Source organism: Lactuca sativa, chromosome 4, assembly GCF_002870075.4.
Source record: "Lactuca sativa cultivar Salinas chromosome 4, Lsat_Salinas_v11, whole genome shotgun sequence".
NCBI lineage: Eukaryota > Viridiplantae > Streptophyta > Magnoliopsida > Asterales > Asteraceae > Lactuca > Lactuca sativa.
In genome coordinates, this window is record NC_056626.2 from 303,338,400 (window position 1) to 303,356,274 (window position 17,875).

Sequence of the window (17,875 nt, forward strand, 5' to 3'; positions counted from 1 at the left end):
GACACGCGATGAGACTTGCGTGACGGAGCTTGACTTGAGCTGTTAGTTATGTTCTGCAGCAAAGTATCTTAAAGGATAGGTCATTAATATTCATGTAATTTACTCTTAAAAATATAAGATCAGCGATTTGATAGAAAACATTTTCATTTTGTTAAAAAAACACCCCATAGAGTATTATTTTTTTTGGCCATTGTCGCTGTTAACAATACAAAGAAAATGACCAAAACCCCATCTCGATCAAACTTGGCTCGGTTAACTTCAAGCTTCAACTCGCTGATCGCGCGCTTCTTCACGTCACACGTGAAAAGCAAGTAAACAAAACTGATCTTTTTTTTTTTTTTGCTTCGCCACTCTGATACTAAGAAGAAGATCTGCAAGCGAAAAATCTGAGCTCAAGATTTCGATCGATCGAATTAGCCACACAGACATATGTGCGAATAGAGAAAGAGAGGGGGAGGGAGAAACAGAGGAAGGGGGATGGCTTTCATGGCGGTTTTGGAGTCAGATCTACGGGCCCTCTCCGCCGAAGCACGCCGTAGGTACCCCGCCATCAAAGACGGAGCAGAGCACGCAATCTTGAAGGTTAATTTTACTCTAATTCCTCTTCTGCTCTTTCCCTAGGCTGTGACATTTCTGTTCGATTGATTTAATTTTTGTTTTCTAGTATTCTTACATTCTTACATTTGATCTTTCTATGAGCTAGTGTACATTCTCATTCGATATGGCTATTGAAAGGAATTGTTGCTTCATGAACCTGAACATTTAGCAGCAGCTGCTGTACATAATTCTGTCTATGTTGATCGATATGTAAAAACTCAATTTGAAGGTTCTTGTGCAGCCTAGGGTTCTACAGCTTTACATTAAACTATAATCTATAGTTAAACTAGTTTAATTCAATACTACATGAGCAATGCTAAAAAGTCTACCACCTAAATCCTGCTGTTAGTGCAAACAAGATGCGATGCCTTACAATCAGTTTTACATTTACTACGCTTTAGTACTTTACTTATCGTGTGACATACAAAAGAAACTGAATAAGATGATTTACTTCTCTTGAATGAGTGATCCAATTTGAGCTAGTGCTATGTTGTTTGGATATTTGATGATTGACCTTGAGATTCATGTATATTATTCTTAACTTGCAGCTCCGCTCATTGTCAAGTTCTAGTGAAATTGCACAGCATGATGATATTTTGAGGATATTTTTGATGGCATGTGAAGTTAAGACAGTTAAACTGAGTGTCATTGGTTTATCCTGCTTACAAAAGCTCATAGCACATGATGCTGTAGCCCCATCAGCTTTGAATGAGATTCTTGCCACCTTAATAGATGTAAGTGCCATTGTATCTTGCTTCTTTACTGTTAATTGTTTCATACCACATAATGGATTTATCCATGCACCAGTGTTCTATAATAAGCAAAATGGTTTGGTTTGTGTATGCATACATACATACATAATTTTTGCTGTTTTCCAGCATGGTGAGATGGCAGATGAAGGTGTTCAACTGAAGACCCTTCAAACAGTACTCATAATTTTTCAATCCCGTTTACAACCTGATAGTGAGGTGAGAATTGCAAAGATGCTTTTAAACTCTTTCTTTACTGATTGTTTTTCTTTCTTTCTCTTGCTTTTTTTTCTTTTCAAACTATCTGTATTTGTGTATTAGTTTTCCTCTTTTTCTTTCAATGTCTCTACATATCCTTTTTGAGTTGATTGTTTTGTGGATTGCAGGAGCATACTGCCCAAGCTCTTGGTATTTGTCTCCATCTTCTTGAGAACAACAAATCTTCTGATAGTGTACGAAAGTAAGATGCAACCGAATTATACTACATATTTACCTGGGTTGAGCCCAATCTTTTTATGGAAAATGTCAGTAACATACTCTACTGTCTTTCATCATCAATACACATTAACTTACCCCTCTTTGTTGCTCCTTTTTTTATCAAGTAATTCCATAATATTTGTTTGTTATTGATTTTTGAGATGCCAATATCACACAAAATAAAAGGAGTAAAATTTAATTTACTTTGGAAATTCCAAATATTCCACAAATACCTTATTGGTTTTTTCCCAAATGACATCATTTTTTGTGAAATGCAAGGTGTCATTCTGTGTTAACTAATTTATGTTTTGTTTGAGCTATATTCAGTTCTGTGTTAACTAATTTATGTTTCACTTTTTTATTTGTTCGACACAAATCATTCCCAGTACTGCAGCAGCTACTTTCAGACAAGCAGTGGCATTAATTTTTGATCATGTTGTGTCTACTGAGTCACTTCCAGCTAGCAAGTTTGTTCATGGAGGATACATGTCACGAAGTTCTTCAGTTTCTTCTGACATTAATCATAGTATAAACAACTCAAGGTATTATGTACACCATGTTTTCAACATAATGATTTTCTTTTCTTTTTTATTTGTGTAATACTAATAAGTAATAACTCATCTGTATTTCACACATGTCTAAATTCCGTTGACCAGGTCAATGGAAGGCTTGATGTATTTAGAAAAGGCAAAGATGAGAGACACATCAACCAAAGCTGGAAAACTTGGGCTACGATTGCTCGAGGACCTGACAGCTCTTGCTGCAGGTGGATCTGTATGTGATAATTTCTGTTTCTATTATTTTCCAAAAGTTGTAAAAATTTCTAAATTTTTAGTTTATTTTATTGAAGATGTGTAAGATAAATGGTGTGTGTCTCCTTGTTTCAGGCCATTTGGTTACATGTTGGTTCCATTCAGCGGACTTTTGCACTTGATATACTTGAGTAAGGATTCTTCTTTCAATATTTGGTATCAAAATATAATGTGTTATATTAGACATGCAAAATAAGGTTCTTTTAACTATTACACTGTTCTATTATTCATCTTTATTGAAGATCCAACATTCCAACTGACCTAATATATTTGTGTTTTTCTCTTTTAATCTTCAGGTTTATTTTATCTAATTATGTGGCTGTGTTTAGAGCTCTGCTTCCTTATGAGCAGGTGATTAATATTTAGTAATCCACTTTCTTTATAGAGTTTCTCTATCATGTAGCAAAAAGAGTTCTAAATTGCTACACGCCTTAAAAATGTACAGGTCTTACGTCACCAAATATGCTCACTTCTAATGACATCACTTCGTACTAATTCTGAGGTAAATGGTCTAGTCAACTAGTCAACAAGTCAACATGCTCTAATTTAAATCATATTGCTTACTTTACTTAACTTAGTATTTCATAATAGATTGAAGGAGAAACTGGAGAGCCTTATTTTCGTCGCCTTGTCTTGCGATCTGTAGCTCATATAATTAGGCATTATAGTTCATCCCTCATCACTGAATCTGAGGTATGTTTTTTTAATTTAGCAATTGTGAATGTTTAACAAATGAAAAGCTAACCACTAATTCTGTACAATCTTTACGGACGAACTAGCATTTTGCAATGACACTTGTGTTTTCTTTTTAATTTTGATTTGGCAGTTTTAATTTTGAATGTACAGGTGTTTCTCAGCATGTTAGTGAGGGCTACATCACTTGATTTGCCATTGTGGCATCGTATTCTTGTACTTGAAATCTTGAGGGTAAATCTGGAAGGGTTGAATACAGCTAACTATTGCAGTTTTTAGTCTTCTTTATATACTAATATTACCTCCCAAAACCTTTCATCTAACTATCAGTTGCTGTACATTTTGCAGGGTTTCTGTGTAGAAGCACATACTCTGAGAATTCTATTTCAGAATTTTGACATGTAAGCTAGTTAACATACTTATGTTGCTAGTTGAAGTTAATTAACACAACTTGTTCATTATGCATCCCTTTTCACACACAAACAGATAGTTTTTCAAGCTGTGGCAATCATGTATTTGTTCATAATGAATTTCTATTTTACAGGGTGGGCAATTGATTAATGTCTTTTGAATAATGTGATGACTAAGTGGACACTAGACATTAAATCTGACCTCTTCTAGCATTATCATGTTTCCTTATATAAAACATATAAGAAATAAATGATGTTTAGTTGTTACATGATCTTGAACTTGGTAATAGTCATGTACTACAATATCTGTCCTAAAAGTGTTCAAGAATCCTGACTACATATTGTAACAATACATATTAATGAATCTTTATTTCATATGTTTTCTGCTTATTTAGATTAATTCACACAAAAAATTTGATCTTCTTTTGTTCGTCTACATGCTTTATCAAGTAGTCTACAAAATACTTCCACATAGTTAACTGATAAAGTAGATAACAAAGTGCCATTTTTTTGCAGGAACCCAAAGAACACAAATGTAGTTGAGGGTATGATAAAAGCTCTTGCTCGAGTGGTTTCAAGTGTGCAGGTACTACATGTTTTTTTTTTTTTTTTTTTAATATATATATATATATATATATATATATATATATATATATTCTTTTGAGCTTTCGTTTTTTCTTTCCAATAACTTATAGTTTGTCTAAATATTTCATCTAGTTGATAGTAATTCAAGTTGTGATGATATCCTCTTTTCTTCGAACACTACTCTTTCAATGCAAATTCTCTATTGCTTGTGCTTTTTTGACTTGTTTAGTTAGGTTATTAAATACTTTGCTTGAGTAAAAGGTAATTTTGCATACATAAAAGGTATATAAGTCTAGAGGTTGACAGGTTGTCCACTTAACCTGTAGAGTCTAGGCCCTAGGGGTTTTGTACCTTTGTAATAGTCAGTTTTCGAAAGATATATGAAGTTATATAGAATACCCTTTATTTTCCAGAAATTTTTATCTTCTTTTTGAAATCTTTGATCTTGGTGTTAATGGAGTGTTCCCTTTCTTCTTAATCACTTAGTGGATTCTTCTTCCTTTACAGAATAGATTTGTGAGTTCTAAAATTATTATTTTGTTGACAATGTTTTTTTTTCCTCGTGTTCTCGTGTTGGAAGGAAAAGGAAAGAAACTTGTCAATTTTACAATGGTACCCTTATCATATAAAATGAGTTGGTTTAGGTCAGGGAGGGTGGTTTGGTCATTCAATCATAGAATATTTCATACTTTTCTCTCCAAGTCTTCTTGGTTAAAATTACATTTTTGGTCGCCGAGTATAGTTTATTTTTTCAGTTTTGGTCCCAAAAAGTTTTCTCTTGCAAATTTTGTTCTTATTTAACGTTTTTGGTTTCTTTTCCAAATAAAATGACTATATTTTGGGGAGCAAAGTTACAAATATTAGCCATACTAAGGAACAATTGCAAGAAAAACATTTTGGGACCAAATTTACAAAAATATTCCATCTCCAGGGACCAATAATTTAATTTGCTCTAAATATAATATCACTCCAATTCCATTTCCCAGTTTCAGGAGACAAGTGAAGAGAGCTTGGCAGCTGTTGCTGGAATGTTTACTAGTAAAGCTAAAGGTAATGATGATCAATACACAGGAAATATCTTTATGCTTATTTTCAACTGCTATGCATTTATGTTTCCTTCATATTAGAATTCCTTCAAATTCCAATTCCGATGACAGATTTCATTCCTTCCAAAATGGAATTCAATTCCTTTCTTCCTCTCTTTCAGGAGTTGAATGGAGTTTAGATAATGATGCATCCAATGCTGCTGTTTTGGTTGCAAGTGAAGCCCATGCAGTAACTTTAGCCATCGAGGGCCTACTTGGAGTTGTTTTCACAGTGGCTACCTTGACAGATGAGGCAGTGGATGTTGGTGAGGTAACTTTGCATTTTCTTATTTTATTTATTTCAGTACTCAATTCTTATGTAACATGACATGCTTTTTTTTTTACTCAGCTTGAATCCCCAAGATGTGAGTCAGATCCACCTGCAAAGCTTATTGGAAAAACTGCAGTTCTATGTACAACCATGGTTGATTCAGTGTGGTTGACTGTCCTTGATGCACTATCCTTGATTTTATCCAAGTACTGTGTTTTTTTAAAAAAATTATTGTAAAAACAAATTATCGTTTCTCTTTTTTTATTGCAAAAACAAATTATTGTTTCTCACTGAAGTTTTTTTCAATAAACAGAACACAGGGTGAGGCTATAGTGTTAGAGATATTGAAGGGTTATCAAGCGTTCACACAGGTAGCTGCTAAATTCTAATTCTTAAAGAACAATATGCTGTATAAAAAGTCAATGATATATAGGGACACATATATTTGTCCATCTATTTATAGTACACACTGTGTTCTTTTTGGAACTTTGTAATGTGACTAAAATACCCTTAGATGAAGACAAAAATAGCAAATGTAAAAGAAAAAGAGAACTCTGACCAGTTCACTATAGTCTGGATAAGGTACAAATACCCGTTACCAAAAATGAAATACTTGTTTATTTTGGGTTGCCCTAAAAACTGTGTCTATTTTCTTTTTTGTTAAGTTTTAAATTCAAATTTAGGATCATGCCCATTATTATTTATTACTTGATGTCGATGAGTTGACTTTGCTCTACGATTTTTTCTCTATTTTGTCCATGTTAAAGGGTATTTTAGATATTTAACCAATAGTCAAACAATTGTTTTGAACTGTGCCATGTGACCTTTTACATGTATATATACATAGATGAATAAATCTGTATCTTTATTCTTAGTTAGTACTGAATCCAGTGTGGTTGATTTTTCACATGTAATTCCACTTCTGGTCCTGCTTTTTCTTGCTTCTGAGTCAGCCTTAAGATATCTGCTCTTTACTCTGCATTATTAATCACTATCTTTTTAAAGGGTACATTGGGTATTTCCGCTTTTGTGCAGGCATGTGGTGTTCTTCGAGCTGTGGAACCTTTAAATTCATTTCTTGCATCACTTTGCAAATTCACCATAAGTTCATCAAATGAATCTGAAAGGAGAAGGTACTCACTACACCTCTCTCTATGGTTTTTTATATGAGCTTTATTCTTCCATCCCTTTTTCTTGATGCATTATTCATTTTGCATTCCAATTCTTATGCTTTCTTATCTATAAAGGAAAAAGCTCAAAGATTACCATGTGTTCATTTGTAAAATCTACATTAATTATATTGTTTTTGTGTTTGTTTATTTTTAGCCGAAGTTTACAATCTGTGGGGTCAAAGCGGATAGAAATAGTGGTAGATCAAAGGGATGTTGTTATTCTTACACTTAAGAATGTTCAGGTATATATGGTTTATGTGAATGCCATTGTTGTTAAATTCCCTTTTTTTATTTTTGCCTATTTTGATCATCCAATCAGTAACTTGTTTTCTTTTGTGTTTCATGTAAGTTAGGCCCTCAGGACTCTCTTCAACATAACTCATCGGTTATACAATGTTCTAGGACCTTCGTGGGTGTTGGTATATGACCATTTACTTTTGTGTATATATAATAATAATAATAATAATAATAATAATAATAATAATAATAATAATAATAATTTAAATTAAAATAATATAAATATAAATATAACAGCAGTTTATCTTCTACAATGTAGGTTTTGGAGACTCTAGCAGCACTTGATCGAGTAATTCATTCTCCACATGCAACAACCCAGGTAATACAATGGTCATTTTTTTCTTTATTATTTTTTGACTAGTTAATCTATCTATATATTAAATATACAAAATAAAAATTAAGATATCGGAGAAGGTTGGTGATAGTAGATTATGATAAGTTAGTTAAATTTAAGTGACATGTGCTTAAAAAACGAGAAGTTACTTAGATGAGTGGGCTTTATAAAATATATAAGACAAGAGGAGGATAAATTAGTTAACTTTTAAAAAACGATATTGAAAAAGGTTAATCTACTAGAGAAGGTTTGTGTTAAATTGGTTTTTGTTAAATAAATATTACTGGAAAGATGATGTGGCAAAAATAATAAATCTTTCAGAGGTGTAAAACGGGCGGGTTTGGGTTACAGCTCAAAATGAGTAATTTTTAATTATTTTTTTCTTTCTAAATCAACTGTTTGACCCATTATCAATAAACTACAACCTGAATTTTTAAAAATATTGGTTCTTTATTCAGGATGCATCTGCAGCTGTCTCAAAGCTTCCTAGAGAAACATCTGGCCAGTATAGTGAATTCAGTATTCTCTCATCTTTAAATTCTCAGGTGATCCTTATATTTCCCTGAACAATAAATATAACCAAATATTTTATTAAATTACTAACCTCTTGTTTTTCTTTTTCTTGTGTGAAGTTGTTTGAGAGCTCTGGATTGATGCATATATCTGCAGTTAAATCACTTCTTTCTGCACTCCGCCAGCTGTCACATCAATCAATGGCTGGAACATTAAGTGGTATTTCACAAACATCAAGTCAGAAAACAGGAAGCATTAGTTTTGCAGTTGAGAGAATGATATCCATTCTAGTCAATAATATTCACAGTAAGTTATTTTAATGCTTGTTATTTGCTTTAGTTTGTGGCTTACCTATTTTCATGCAGGGATTCAGCCACTGTGGGAAGAAGTTGTTGGGCATTTTGTTGAGGTTATTACATTTTACATCATTACATCACATTTTACACATTCTGAAACATGCTGACATCATCATTACAAACCTGTTATTAACATGATAAGGTATTTTTTGCAGCTTGCTAATAGCCCTAATCACCACTTGCGAGCTATGGCGCTTAATGCTTTGGACCAATCAATTTCTGCAGTTTTAGGTTCAGATCAGTTTGAGGAGCATGCATTGTCAAGACACCTTGGTGTATGTGAAAATGTTCCATTTTTATGTCTTTCTATACAAGAATTACACTTCAGTTTATAAAAAAAAACATTTTTTTTTTGTTACTAGAGCAAAACAGAAATGAAGGCACTTGAAATCTCTGTGATATCTCCACTTCATGTCCTCTATGGTTCGTGTCAGAGCAGTGATGTTCAGGCTGGATCCTTAAAAATCCTTCTGCATGTTTTAGAGGTAATGTGTTTCATTTTTTTAAAAATGTTCAAGTGTGTGTGTGTGTATTTGGTATATCCTCTTTTCCATATAAATTCTTTTGGTTCCAATTTAAAGATGCCCGATATCAGTTGACTTTTTTCACGTAGCCTAATTACAGATTTTGTTACATGGTTTCAATTTGTTGCGGTTTTGGTCCATGGGTAGTTTATTCTAACTGTTCATGTGTTAACATCATAAAATAACCTATTTACCCTCTTTTTTATTTGTAATATTATTATTATCATAATCATAAAATATAACTCCATTGGAATCGTTAAAATGGTGTGTATAAAAGACAAAAAACAAAGGGACGGAATGAGGGTAAATCTGTCATTTTACTATCCCACATGTACCATTTTTGACTTTCTGTAATTTACTCGAGATTTTATAGTCCTCCAATTTTGTGGGATGAATGGAGTATGTGCTTTACTTTGTTTCGTAGTTCATGTTCTTTCTTTTGGTGGAAACTTTTTTTTTTTTTTTTTGCAGAGGCATGGTGATAAGCTGTGTTATAGCTGGCCAAATATTCTTGAAATGCTAAGGTAACAATTGGTCATATCTTTGTTTGGTGTTTGTATGCTGTGATGTTGGTTAAACCTCTCATTCCTTTCTTCTTTAGATCAGTTGCTGGATCATCTGAAAAGGATCTTGTCACACTCGGATTCCAGGTTAGTAAAAAGTTCTTATTACTGTTACATTCGTAAAAATTGTATTTTTTTTATTCAATACTTAGTGACCTAGTGATATATTGGCCAAATATAGTTTATTTTTTGATTGTTTTCTTATTAAATTATGCACTGGCTAGAACCCATGTTATATTATACACACATTTGAATATAGTATAGAAAATTAATAAAACCATAATACTTGATAGTATCTCACAGTTTTTTAATTAGATTTTATTTACATAAAAAGACAACTTATTCTTTGCTTAACAATTTAATTTAAGTTCATGTGTATATTGAATTATTAACGCATATCAAACAATATAGTTAAATGGCCATTCCATTCCAATAGGTCATCCATAAAAGATAATGGAATGTAATCACTCATTCCATTGGCTTGTCCACTGTATTACATTTTTATTCCATTCCATCCAACCAGATAGACCAATTGATTAGTTAATCACCAGAACCGAGCATAACTCTTGTAGATTCATATTATAACAAATCACCAAAATGTTGCTAGAAGTAGAAAAAAGATAAGATACCATATTGTATGCAGACTATTTTCATATTTTTTTTCTTAAATTCATGTTATTAGTTTGGGGGCTACATACCTAGTTAAACCATTGCATAAACTGTAAACGTTATCCAATCAAAATGACTGAAAGCAGTAGTAATTCCGGTGAAAAGTAAAAAAAACTACAGTTGTAGCATATTCATGGATTTGTTTAATTTTACATTTATCCCATGCTTTGAAAACTGTTTTATCATTGATTACTTTATCCAGCTTGCTCTCTTTTCTTGTAGAGCCTACGAGTCATCATGAATGATGGGCTTTCAACTGTACCTCCAGAATTTCTCCACACGTGAGTTTTTTTTTTCAACAAAATATTTATGAGTTTTAATAAATAATTATTTTGGTTACTTATTGAGCTTGTTTTTGGAGTTATGCAGATGCTTAGATGTTACTGGTGCATATAGTGCTCAGAAGACTGAATTGAACATCAGTTTAACAGCAATTGGACTGCTGTGGACTTCAACTGATTTTATAGCAAAAGGTCTTTTAGAGGTTCCTACAGAAGATAGGGAAAGAGGTTTGGCTCTGATTTGGTATATCATTTGGTTATCTTCAGTTTACAAATAAGTTATATCTTTAGATTGTTTATTTTGCAGAAATGTTAGAGAACAAGAATGGTGAAAAGATAGAACAGGGTCTGAATATTGTTAAAAAAGCTAACCAACATGATCCTTCAGTAACTGTAGCTGAACATGAAAAACTGCTGTTTTCTGTTTTTTCGATACTCCAAAAACTGGGAGCTGATGACAGGCCAGAGGTAATATCTATTTATTTAGACAGCCATATTTGTCTTCTTGAAACTTATAGAATATACTCCAGCCTGAAATTAATTAAATGATATCATTGAATAGAAATTGGAGTTTATTACTTTGCTTTTGTGCAGAGCTTTTTTGGCTCACTTATCTCTCTGCAACTTGTTGCCAATGAGTTTTTTCAAACCCTTTTCATTTTTTTTCAATTTGTTAATTACCGTATAAGTTTTAATATCATTTTGAAATATAAATACTTTATTACATTAAATTTATTTAATGTAATAAGAAAATTATATGCAGTTTTTAATTTCAAATAGATTGATTTATATAAAAAAGAATAAAAGTGATATAATTTAAAATTGCTGGGGCCCATAAATAAGTTGAGGACAGGTTATTGTTATGGTGGAGATATGTTACGGCTTTTGGGTTATTGCTTTGTTATCTGTGATATCCTTCATATATGATAAAATATTTTCTTTGTAGGTGTAGAATATTAAAGTAAGCAATACCTTTTCTCATTTGTACATTTGTATATAAAATGCTTTATGATTCATATATGTATATATATATATATATATATAATGCTTTATGATTCATATATATATATATATATATATATATATATATATACTATATGTCTATGTCTACATATGGAAGCTATTACTTACATGTAACTTTGGCTATTACTTTTGTTATTCATGTTTAGGTTAGGAACTCAGCTGTGAGAACACTTTTCCAAACCCTTGGGAGCCATGGGCAAAAGCTTTCAAAAAGCATGTGGGAAGATTGTTTATGGAATTATGTTTTCACCACTTTGGATCGTGCTTCTCACATGGTAAGATTTAGTGTATGCAAGATATACATCATAGTAGTTACATGCAAGAAACAACAATGCACTTCCGTTTTTTTTGTTTATTATATCATCATACTTACATTCCTTCCTATTACATTATCATACTTTGAAAAATCAACCTACTTATAGCAATGTCATCCAAATATGAAACAATCTTTACTTCTATCATTTAATAGATTTTACAAAGTATAATGCCCTAATAAGAAAAAACACAAATTTATATTTACAGGCTGCAACATCTTCCAAAGACGAATGGCAGGGGAAAGAACTCGGTGTCCGTGGTGGAAAAGCAGTTCACATGCTCATACATCATAGGCATGTCAACATAGACTTTGTTTCATTTATATTTCTACACTTATTTCACTCTTCTTTTCAGTTTTACAATAAATTTAAATGCTTTTTTTTTAATAAACATCCAGTCGCAACACTGCTCAAAAACAATGGGATGAGACGCTTGTGCTTGTATTTGGTGGAATTGCTCGTATCCTGCGTACTTTCTTTCCACTATTAATAAGTTTAACCAATTTTTGGTCAGGTATGTCTTCATTTAAAAGATTATAATTTCATCAAAATCATGTGTGCTTTAAAAAGGAACAATGGTGAAGTTGAATATTTGTTGTGTAGGATGGGAGTCTTTGCTCTGTTCTGTGAAGAACAGCATTGCAAATGGCAGTAAAGAGGTTGCCCTTGCTGCAGTTGGGTGCTTGCAGTCAACAGTCCTCTCTCATTCCCCCAAGGTATGCATGCTATTTTCTTTAATTAACTTTCAACGTTTGATTTATATTTAAGTATTTTTTTTCTTTATTGTAAATATAGATGATTGAAGTTTCTATTTTTATATGTTTTAATATATATAAATTTGGTCATATGATAAAAAAGATGAATGAAATTGAATTCCTTCCATCCCCCCCGGTGAAATCCATCAAACATGGAATTTGAAGGATTCCGGTGGAATTGAATTCCATCCATTTGGCAAAGAGGCCATGGAATGGAATCTCGTATTCCAATTCCGTTGGAATCCATGGACTAAACATGCATATAGCCTTCTTGATATTGTTATGTGATTCCTTTTTTTTATTTTGTAATCTCGTTTTTAGTATTGGAAACTTTATTGTTATAATAATTCAAAATTAATTTAGTTAAACATTCATCCACCTACTTATATTGTAATCCTTTGGTCCAGGGAAATCTGCCAATGCAATATCTGAAATCTGTTCTTGATGTTTATGATATTGTTCTCCGCAATCCAACTGCATGTGGTGACATGGCAGCAAACAAGGTGAAGCAGGAGATAATACACGGGCTAGGTAATAGTTTCCATGACCTTTGACAGCTAATTTAATTGGAAGAAATAGCAACATTCTTTCATTTGTTTGTGTATTATATTTATAGCATCCCACTTCCATTTCTTTCTATTACAACATTCTACTTAAATTATCTTTTGTTATTTCGAAAAATCTGCCCAAAATATAGCCTTGTTCCTTTCGTTTTTTTCAAAGTAGAATATTGTAATAGGAAGAAATGAAAGTATGATGATATAATAAACAAATCAATAAAAATACGATGCTATTTCTTGCATTTTGACCATAAACATGTGCTTCATGTTTTATCAACCCCCTGCTGCTCATATAACAGTTTTCAATAAACCATCACATTCACCAAAAAAATTCTGAATTTCTTCTCTTTTTAACAGGAGAAGTGTATGCGCATGCACAAGGGATGTTTGACAGCAGCATGTATGGGCAGTTGCTTTCCATCATCAATTCTGCTATCAAAGAAGCAAAGATCACTCAAAACAACTTTGAAGCTGAATTTGTGAGTGTGCTAATCTTTGCATAAGTTGGATGCTAGCAATTTACTATCATATATTCGTCTCTTACAGCATATCCTACTTTCATTTCTCTCTACTGAAAATTGCTTTGTATTTAGATGACATTGCTATAATTGGTATATTATTAAATGTGAAATGTTGTAATAGGAAGCAATGAAAATAATGAACAAAAAATACTCAATTAAGGCTAAAGGCTCAATACTTATAATTACTTGGGTTAAATGGAAGAAATAACAAAGCATTTTTGCACTGTCATTTTTCTAGAATCCTTCATGAGTAAGGTAAAAAGAACATACAATACACTATTAGAAGAATATTATCATACATGTGGAAGCCATTACTGTGATATTATAGGAGATTCTTAATCTATAGAAATATCTACAAAATAATGACGATAAAAAACATATATTTTGCTTATTATTAAAAACATATATTTTACAGGGACACATACCACCTGTACAACGTGTAGTATTGGACATCATCCCGCAATTAAGTCCACCTGAACACCTTCCATCATTATGGGCAGTCTTCTTCCAAAAGCTCTTGCAATATCTTCCAAATTCTGATTCTTCAGAAGGAGATGCTGCAAATCGTGTTGAATCAAGGGGCTCCATTTTTGGTATTCACTAAGATGCTTTTATTTTTTGCTTTTGTTTTTGTTTGTTTGAAGCTAAAAGTTTCAAGTATTATCTCCCACAGATGGTAGGAAGATGAGTGATGTGACTAATGGAACCACTTTTAGCGAAAAAATTCAAGTATCTTCATCTTCAAGCTTTGATTCAAAAAAAGCCCCTGCAATCACCATCTCAAGTGATTTATTTGCTGAAAAGCTTGTTCCTGTGTTGGTAGATTTGTTCTTACAGGCTCCAGTAGCTGAAAAGGCTGTTACTTTTCCTTACATTATTCAAGCCCTTGGAAGGTAAAGTAAAAACATATCTATTGCTATCTCTTGGTTACATTTAATCCTATTTATTAATTATTATTACATCAATACAGGTGCATGATAACAAGAAGAGAAAACCCTGATGGTGGACTTTGGGGACTAGCTGTCAAAAGCTTCAACCAGTTACTTGTTGATGACATCAGCAAATTATCACAAGACATAAGCAGCATCAACAGTAACAATAACAAGCCTGCAAGAATTCGGCTTTGGAAAGAAGTTGCTGATGTGTATGAGATATTCCTTGTAGGCTATTGTGGACGTGCTCTTCCTTCCAGCTCACTTGCTGCAATATCAAAGGAGGATGATGAATCCCTTGAAATGGAACTTTTAGATGTTTTGGGAGACAAAGTTCTCATGTCAGACATTGATGCTTCTCCTGATGTAACTTCCTTTCACCATTCTACTTATATATTTAACAAAATGGCCCCTATCTTTCACAAAATTACAGAAATATTTCATATCATGGTCCATGCGTTTCATAAAGCCTCAGAAAATAGCCCCTGCAGTTCACAAAGTTACAGAAATGGACCCTGCGTTTCACAAAATTATAGAAATGCTAGAATATTTTATTAAATGGTCCCTGTATTTCACAAAGTTGCCGAAAATAGCCCCTGCAGCTCACAAAGTTACAGAAATGGACCCTGTGTTTCACAAAATTATAGAAATGCTAGAATATTTCATAAAATGGTCCCTGTGTTTCACAAAATTGCCGAAAATATCCCATGCAATTCACAAAGTTACAGGAATAGACCCTGTGTTTCACAAAACTACAGAAATGGTCCCTGCCTAATAGAAAAATACAGTAATGGTTCCTCTGTTTCACAAAATTACAGAAATCGTCCCTATACTTTGAAAATTGCTTTATATGTGGGTGACATCGCTATAATTTGGTAGATTCTTTAAAGTACAATGTTCTAATAGAAAGAAACTAAACTAAAGATATTATTATAAACAAAAAAAAATATGTTGCTATTTCTTGCATTTAGCAGTAAAAATACTTTTTTTTGGGTATATTATAGCATTCTGCTATCACTTTCTTCTACTAGATCATTTGATTTTCAATTTTTTTTTTCTTATTAAGGCATTGTACTCTGCAAAATCTACCTAGTTGCAGCATTGTACTTCAAATTCTTTGTTAGACATTATCCTTTGAAAAATATACCAGCAGTGAAAATTGGTTTGTATTCATATAATAAAGTTGTTTTCAGGGTTAAATGCTATAAAGGGTATTTTGGTGATTTGACATAAAATTACATTCGAATTCCTTTATTGACAGATCTTGGAACGGTTGATAATTACCCTTGACCGATGTGCTTCTCGCACATGTTCTTTGCCTGTTGAGACAGTTGAACTTGTGCCTCCTCACTGTAGCAGATTCTCTCTCACTTGCTTACATAAGTTGTTTTCCTTGAGCAGGTATTTAATATTTATGACTTCCAACCTTTCATCTCTTCTCAAATAGTTTTTTTTTTATTGATTTTGAGTTATTGGAATATATATATATATATATATATATATATATATATATATATATATATATATATATATATATATATATATTTTTATTAAATGCCTAATAACATCAGTCTTGCTCTTTCTTTCCAAATAACACTTTTACCTACATTGGTTCTGGTTCTGGATAAATAATTTCTAAAACATAGTCAATGATGAAAACACTAATCCTATGATTATTGCTATTAATGCTTTAGCTAAGCATGATTCTGGAATGAGGTGCAAAACAAAAAAATAAGAAATATTACAATTAGGTCCCTCCATGTTTTGCACCCAATCCCCATAATGGGGGATTGTTTAAGTATCTTATTGTTTTACTGGATGCTTATGTTTTGTGTTTCTCAGTTACAACAATGAAGCTAACAACTGGAACCCAACTCGAAGTGAAATAAGCAAAATTTCTGTCATGATACTTGTGACAAGATGTGAATACATACTCAAGAAGTTTTTGACTAACGAAAAGGAATTAGGTGCGTAATCAAAATCTCTATAAAAATTCCAACTTTTTCTCCCACTCAAAAAGACATAAATGCCCTCCTCAGCCATGTAGCAAACACAAGCAAAAGTGAAAGGTTTGTAATTGTATTATAAGTTATGATAAGATTTTTGTTTGGATTATTATTATATTATGAAAAGGTGAAAAGGCGTTTCCAGCAGCAAGAATCAGTGAGATTGCTTTTGTACTCCAAGAGATGGCGCGTGTTGTCTTGCATCCAAAAACAGCTTCAGTTCTTCCATTGCATCCACTTTTGAAAGGCGGTCTCTCGGAGGAGAATCCCGGTCAACGTGCACATTTATTAGTCTTATTTTCCCCCTTATGTGAGCTCGTTAAGTCCAGGTAAATTACAGAAACGATCCCTGTGGTATAGTGGAAGTTACAACTTTAGTCCAACTTTGCATTTCCTTACATGGACAAAAATACTAAAGTTAGAAATATAAGTTTGTTTCTTGATATTGGAATTAATTTATTGTTCAGGAATTCTCGAGTTAGAGATCTGGTTCAAGCTTTACTTAGACTCGTGAGTACAGAACTCGGACTAGATAAAATTTGCTTGACAAACTGAGAGAGGATTTAATTTGTACACGTGGTAGTTTTGATCTTGGCTTGGCTTTCTTTCTCAATTATTTTATTAAAATTGTATTTTAATTTTTGATTTTCCTTGTGTATTTGTAATTTATTCATATAATAGAATGTAGGCGTGATTCGTGATATGATTTAAACAATTAGAGTGTAGTCGACTCTAGAATGTTTTTTTTTCTCTCTTATTATTCACATACCCACAATCTATATATGTTTTCAATTGTTTTTTTATTTGTTTGGAGTAAACGAATATAATGACGCCCGGTAGATAAAATATGATAGTTGGATGTAGGGATCATTTGTATTGTTGCTATGTGTAGTCTTTTTAGGGTACTAAATTACAATCAAATTCACCACATTTGCCATATAAGAAAAGACATTACAAAAGAACAACATATTACATGCCAATTATCGAAAATACCATTATATTACTTTTTGTGTATTAAACCAAACAGTTTAAAGGATGATGTTATAGAATGAAAACCAATAATACTATTATATTTGCTTAATCTTATCCAATAGGGCGTGTGAACTTCTATTTTTTGTTTTATTATACTACTTGTTATGTGAACCATAGTTGGGTTTATTTTTTCCAAGTTTGTTTCTTTTGATTTGTATTTTCAATTCCGCATTGAACATTTCTTTTTGATTTCGTTTTTTTTTTCAGATGTCATACTGAGTGCCTTTTTTTTTTTTCTCTGGGGTTTTGTTTTTTAGAATGTCCTCAATGAAAAGATGAGATAATTGAGGTTAATATTCATACCGATGGTATGTTAGATGATACTAATCCATTCTTGACTGAGC

At 32.3% G+C, this 17,875-nt stretch overlaps 1 protein-coding gene across 1 annotated transcript; it reads left to right on the top strand.

Annotated features, from left to right (window-relative positions):
• The first annotated feature begins 238 nt into the window (after positions 1-238).
• On the top strand, positions 239-17,302 carry LOC111910718 (uncharacterized). Its single transcript, XM_052770606.1, has 44 exons — positions 239-582; positions 1,146-1,331; positions 1,476-1,565; positions 1,733-1,806; positions 2,210-2,365; positions 2,480-2,597; positions 2,711-2,766; positions 2,932-2,986; positions 3,081-3,137; positions 3,227-3,328; positions 3,482-3,562; positions 3,677-3,729; positions 4,255-4,324; positions 5,310-5,373; positions 5,531-5,679; positions 5,758-5,885; positions 5,993-6,050; positions 6,715-6,812; positions 7,006-7,093; positions 7,205-7,270; positions 7,408-7,467; positions 7,941-8,027; positions 8,115-8,301; positions 8,361-8,404; positions 8,507-8,626; positions 8,714-8,836; positions 9,347-9,399; positions 9,477-9,525; positions 10,330-10,388; positions 10,477-10,616; positions 10,696-10,856; positions 11,558-11,686; positions 11,934-12,019; positions 12,124-12,239; positions 12,329-12,441; positions 12,888-13,011; positions 13,398-13,519; positions 13,977-14,154; positions 14,235-14,454; positions 14,532-14,859; positions 15,755-15,894; positions 16,336-16,460; positions 16,627-16,828; positions 16,967-17,302. The coding sequence occupies exons 1-44, from the start codon at positions 478-480 to the stop codon at positions 17,052-17,054; spliced, it is 4,908 nt and encodes a 1,635-aa protein (XP_052626566.1). The 5' UTR covers positions 239-477; the 3' UTR covers positions 17,055-17,302.
• The last annotated feature ends 573 nt before the right edge of the window (positions 17,303-17,875 follow it).

What these genes read in the sequence shown, in the direction of transcription:
- LOC111910718 (XM_052770606.1), top strand. Translation starts at nt 478, where the DNA reads ATGGCTTTCATGGCGGTTTTGGAGTCAGATCTACGGGCCCTCTCCGCC. An exon ending in CAGAGCACGCAATCTTGAAG is followed by an intron (nt 583 to 1,145) that starts GTTAATTTTACT and finishes CTTAACTTGCAG; the next exon opens with CTCCGCTCATTGTCAAGTTC. An exon ending in CTCCACATGCAACAACCCAG is followed by an intron (nt 7,468 to 7,940) that starts GTAATACAATGG and finishes TTCTTTATTCAG; the next exon opens with GATGCATCTGCAGCTGTCTC.